This window comes from Bradysia coprophila, chromosome IV (genome assembly GCF_014529535.1).
Source record: "Bradysia coprophila strain Holo2 chromosome IV, BU_Bcop_v1, whole genome shotgun sequence".
Taxonomy (NCBI): domain Eukaryota; kingdom Metazoa; phylum Arthropoda; class Insecta; order Diptera; family Sciaridae; genus Bradysia; species Bradysia coprophila.
Genome location: NC_050738.1, coordinates 11,365,746 through 11,371,968, shown reverse-complemented (window position 1 = coordinate 11,371,968; position 6,223 = coordinate 11,365,746). Strand labels below are relative to the sequence as shown.

The following is a 6,223-nucleotide window of genomic DNA, read 5'->3' as shown; positions in this document are numbered from 1 at the left end:
AGTATTGTGTGGTCGGCGTTATTTAGACTCTCAATATCAGCTTTTTATGTAAACTAGACCTGATATCCAAATAGAACATGAGTTCAGAGTTGAGAGCCGAGAGTCGAACTACTTTTTGACAAAAACGTTACACCGAAATAACTGAAAATATGAAACCATATTTAATTATATGAACAAAACAAATATAAACATTGTTGCTTACGGCCAACAGCTAACGGCTGTTGTGGGTCCCAGCAGCTGCAAAAAATACCAACTAGTTACGACATATTTCATTATTTTATGAAGTTAGAGACATTTACATTTCATATTCAACAGTCGGCTTTGAATTTAGTCGGTCCCGAAGACACTTTTTGTCAATGAGGCATGTAGAGTAGAATCATTATCCTTTCGGATCCTTTGTCGAATTAATATCGACATTACTTGATTTGTTTTGCCATTATATTTTGCCATATTAGACGACGTCGGCTTTAAAACGTTATTCATTCTTGTCGGCATTGTCGATGACAGATGCAGATTATGATTATAGCCTTGTGTAGTCTCCTCCGTTTGTTGTCGAAAAAATCGGAAAACACTTTAATAGAAACCATCAATCTTGCAAATAAATCTAATTGCGTTTGATTGTTAAACGCATTAATTTCATACATGTAATTAGGACTATTTCAGCATAATTTATTTATATTATACCCATCCTCCCTGAACACTCATATTTTGTAATTCAGCAGCGTACAACTCGGGTACCGAAATTTTACTGTATATATTCCCCCACAACCAATTTCCTTTTTAGAGCCTAAATTGGCTGTAATCTTCAGAAATAGTATAATTTGAATTTTACAAGAAACATTGCTTAATGTTTCAAGAATTCACATTGTGGTTTATGTGGATGTATTAATTTAAATTGGATTTTGGGTAGAGAACAGAAGCTTTTGTTATACTTGCAAGTAATTGAGTTTGTTGACGTTATACATATATTTCTCAGACGAATACGAAATTTTCAATATAAGACTGAGATGTTGAAGAGATTTGATTTCATGAGCGAAAGCTTTCAACATTAACATTTTTCGGTGTAATTTTTGGGATTTTTTTATTTAAAGGGACTTGGCCATCACTAAGAGTAATAGCATCAAACAATTTTGCTGATTTTTGATAAAATATAAATTCCACTTAAGTCTTGAGTAATTTGACTGCCGTACTGTGGTATGTTAAACTGTAACAGTGCTATGGTATGAATACGATTTAATTTCGTTTCTTTGTAGTCCTTTTTAGCAATAATTCTCTTGGTAATGCTGTTGGATTCTCAAGGCCGAAAACACACCAGCAATTTTGCGCTGTTGAGATTGACAATTATGCTGCGTTTTACATTGTTTAACGTATGCTATAAATCGGAGAACAATGGAAAACACAGTCGATCTTATGTGTTTTCAAAGAAAATTTGCCTTTCGGATTTGTTCCTTACATATCACATCCACCGCGTATAGCAGAATGGAGTTTAGAAACTTAGGGTAAAATCTATTACAATTTAGTACTTTTCTTCATAAAACTGCTGTCACTGAATTATTTTTTCATGACTACTGTGACATTTCATGTGCGTCCATAAACGTTGCGAATTGGCAACGGACTATTAGAATATCTACGAGTAAGTGTTGCATAGAAAGCGAATGAAGGAAAAATGATCTTGCCTAGCCGCGGATTTAAACACAGGACCTCTCGATTATGAGTCGAGAGCTCTAGCGCCAAAGCCACAGGTTCAGACAAAATGATTTGTATTTTGAACACCTTTATGTTGTGTTGCATGCTATATTGAATGTGTAGTGTAGTGTAATGTGTGTTGTGTGAACATAGATATTACATTGGTCTTTGTGTATGGAAATTAAATAGGACATTCGATATTTTCAACGTTGCGAATTGGCAACGGACTATTAGAATATCTACGAGTAAGTGTTCCATAAAATGAAGGAAAAATCATCTTGTCCAGCCGCGGATTTAAACACGGGCCACGGGTTCAGACAAAATAACATATACTTCGAACGCCTTTATGTTGTGTATATTGAATGTGTAGTGTTGTGTAATGTGTGGTGTGTGAACATTTAATATGCCGGTGGTACAAAACTTTATTTTACCTGGAAAATTAATTAATTCCAGGGGTGGCGCTACCTAATATGCAAAACCAAAAGATGAATGAAGTTGTTACACAAAAAAATAGTCGAGTGAGATTGAAGTACTATAAAAAAAATGTGGTGTCTCCACAGGGTACAGGTCAACCGCCTAGGCGATAAAAACAATGCAGTAAGCGTCATATATATTTTTATAGGGCGCAAAATTTTTGAAAACACAAATAAATTTTGAATTTTTTATATTTTCTTTTTCTTGATATTTTAGGTTTTAGGTACTTAGGGTGATATATATTTGATCTTTCATCGTTCATGAGTCGGAATCTAACAAATTTTATCCTATATGAGTCATATAATACGAATCAATTGTGGCACAGGAAAATTTCTGAGAAAGGCCTATAAATTAAATAAACAGACCTTGCATTGCACCCATCATTAACTTTCAATAATGACTAATTGTTGTTTGTCCAAAGGTAAACAATTTTGTTGTATTGATTTTCGTCCATTTTGTGATCCTGCCCAAGTCAACTCTAAGCATATGCCATTACATAGTACAGTTAGTTTCAAACGTCGATGAAAGATCAAATACAAATCACCCTAAATACCTAAAATAATATATGCACCTACTGCAATACACTCTCATTACACTTCTGTTCATAACACACACACTCGCTACGCTCGTTCGTGTCATGTACAGAAGTGTAATGCTTGTTATATTGCAGCAGGTATATAATTATTACGTCGTTGTCAATGTATGAGCGGAGAATGTAAGGAACGAATCTGACGTTAAGTAAGCGGTCAACTTTTGCCTATACCTTTGGATTTACTCATGGTTGTTTATATTACATCTTTCTGGTGTGTCTGCGAAAAAATGAAACTACCCGAAAACCTCATTAAAAAGTAATTTGCAGCAACACCGTGTGTTCAGATTAGATTTGATGACATTTAAAAATCCCAAAATCGCAAGTGACTGGTGTTTCTCTCGCTTTGATGTTTGGATTTAAACAAAAAAAAAAACAGCTATTCCTCATTTGTGTGAAATTTTATGAAATCCCCACCACTATTACCTGGACCGCTGTTTGATGCTAATATATTGAAGTGAATTGGAAACAACGTCACAGTCGAATAGTTAGTCGCAAGTTGTGAAGAAGTTCGAAGCGTTAAACGAGATCTAGCAAATTGCCGAATTTATTGTTTACAGAAGTGAATTAATTGTGAAATATTTGACTTGGTAAGTAGAAATCTTCAATTTGTTCTATTTTTTCACAGCATCGACATTTTCAACGAAATTTCAGCTTTACAAAATGCTTTAAGATCTGCTCACCTGAGTCCATTGGTCCAGTGGTCTTAATTATTAATTTTAAACAAATCTTTTTTGAATTGCAGGCGTATCAATTTCACAGTCATCCAAATTAACTACGTTGAATTTTGGATATCAAAATAACCAGCCAGTAATATGAGTGAATCATCAGATATGCTAGGCGCTGCAGCGACTTCAGGAACTACACTAAATTCAGAGGTTGGTTTCATTTTTTGCCAGTATGAAGATTTGTCAGAAATCCCGACTCGAAATACATTGAATCTAGAATCAAAACGATTTTACTTCACTCATAAGATTAATTTAAAGTTTTATTATCCTTCACAGGTCTCATCAAGAAACATCCTCGATATTCTAAATGATGATTGCATTGGACACATCTTTCGACAGTTGGAACACCTAGAGGACCTGTTCAATGCAGCAACTACGTGCAAACGGTTCTGGGAATGTGCAATGTCTTTGAAATTCAGGTTTCGATCCGTTGCTATTGAAAATACGCATCATGCTTACAGTCGGAAAGACGTAGTATCAGCTCATAACGCACCAGCACTATTAAGACACTTCGGTCAGTTGGCCGAATCAGTTGAGTTGCGGCTCGTAGGAAATCAGCAGCGTGGGGACGAAATATTCGAACTGCTCGAGAAATTCTGTGGAAAAACGCTCAGGAAACTGACGATTGCCAATTACAATCCCAATTTCAACATTGAAAGCCAATTTCCAGCTTTAGAGCATTTGACATTGTACAACGCTGAGCCGATAAACTTTTGGTTGGATTCACCTTTAAAACATCTCGCAATCCAAAATTTTTCAGAAATTGTGGAGGAAGAGTACAACTTTCAGCCATGGTTCGTTCGGAATTACCCGCATCTGGAGAGCGTTTATTTAAATACAACGGAGATCTGCTATGACACTCTCACAGTTTTTTTGGCATTCAATCAACAATTACCGGAACTGGACGTTCATTCTGAATATCTGACGCCAATGATCTTCCAAAGCATTGGCCTTTATTCAAGAAATATTCAACGATTAAAAATGAAATGTTCTGAATTCCAAGAATATGACAGCAGTTATCTTCATGAAGAATTACTAAATTTGAGCGGGTTACGAAAACTGACGGACTTTGGTGTATCTGGACGTCTTTCGCTGGAGTTATTGTTCAAGATGTTCGCCGAAAATAATACTCCGATTCGATCATTGGAAGTTGATATCGCAGCCACAGATGGAAAGGCCTCCATTCCAACAATAAGAACGCTCAACAAATTACAGTGCATATGCCGTGCTGATGTTGATGAAAATAGCCTAATTAATTTAGCAAAAAGTCAACCGGCTCTACAAATACTACAGGTGACTCACATGGGCTCACATACAACGATCAAAGCAATTGAAAAGATATTGAACTATGGCAGAAATCTTACCGATTTCGAAGTGTCTTTTTGCAGCTCTTATATTGACATGGAAAGCTATAACCGAATCCTTTTGTTAGCCAAAAATCGAGTCAAGGTGCGAATAACTGTTCCAAAACGTAGCCAAGTTAATGTACCGGCAGATATTTTGAAAGTGAACAGAAATTGGGTGAGAATAATGTTTGACTGTGTTTAAGGCCAATGTTTACTGAATTAAGTTTAGAAAATAAGACTTTTTACGATGGAAATAAAATTTTGAAATGAAATGACCCAGTTTCTCATTTACGCATACGATCGCTTTATCATGCAATGAATTTAGAAACAGAACCGTACTACGATTTTTTTGTATGTGACTAACTAAAGCGGATTTTAGTATGTTACGTCACTGTTTGTAAATATTTGTTTAGGTAAGTGTGAGGTTTGCGGAACGAGCCGAAGGCGACTTGCCTAAACAAGCAGTAACGTAACACATTTTACATGTTTGTGTACGGTGAGTGCATTTTCCCCGTCACAAGCAGTGATGTAAAGTGCACTTACTCTACCGTGCATAAGCATATAAAATAGGCAATAAACTTGTTGCTGTTGAGTTGGGCCCTGCTTCGTGCTTCGCCGAAGACCCTTGCCAAAAAAAGGTCGAACTACTCCACTTTTACCACACTGCAGTGTGCCGGCAAAGAGACAAGCAATGAAGCTCGATTTATTGGTACATGAGTGTGGTAGGTAAGTGAGGACTGAGAAGCCATTTGAATTGAGTATTAGTAGAATTTAGACATATCTCGTGTAATATAGCAGCTACAGGATTAGTTATACAAAGGAATAGAACTTACCTATGCGCGAGAAATGCGTATCGCACTAAGTCTACGTAGGCACTAGATAAGTGTAAATTGCAGTCTGTCTTGATCTGTTTTATTTGGAACTTATTTATTTAGCATATGTTGTTTACTCTTACAATTGCACAAGAAATTAAGCGAAGTGAAAAACTAAGTTTGAAAAAAATAAATTAAGAGAAACAGAAAAACAAAAAGAAAACGTATATCACAAATCCAGGTTAGCTAACCAAAGCTTGGTCGTTCAATGGGAGGAAGTCTGCCACAGGGCCACCATACTAATGAATCGGACAATCCATCAATAAGTGTAACATTGTTTGTCGTTGATGACCACATGAGCAGCTGGTGTTATTAACCAATTTCCATTTGTATAGCATATCGTTGCATCGACCATGCCCAGTTCTTAGTCTGTTTATATTACTCCACAACTTACGGTGAAGTGTGAATTCTTTGGACTTGGCAGAGTAAATTTCGAAGTCAAACAAGATGCTATTGCTACCACTGTCGTGCCAAATTTCTTTCCAAATTTCTTTCGGGTGAAAGTCGGTTGCGTCTAGTGGCCAATTG

At 36.2% G+C, this 6,223-nt stretch overlaps 1 protein-coding gene across 1 annotated transcript; it reads left to right on the top strand.

The window, feature by feature from the left end:
• Positions 1 to 3,500: 3,500 nt before the first annotated feature.
• Positions 3,501 to 5,025, top strand: LOC119066035. The gene is made up of 2 exons (XM_037168253.1): positions 3,501 to 3,627; positions 3,754 to 5,025. Exons 1-2 carry the CDS (start codon positions 3,565 to 3,567, stop codon positions 5,023 to 5,025), a joined length of 1,335 nt encoding a protein of 444 aa, XP_037024148.1. The 5' UTR covers positions 3,501 to 3,564.
• Positions 5,026 to 6,223: the final 1,198 nt, after the last annotated feature.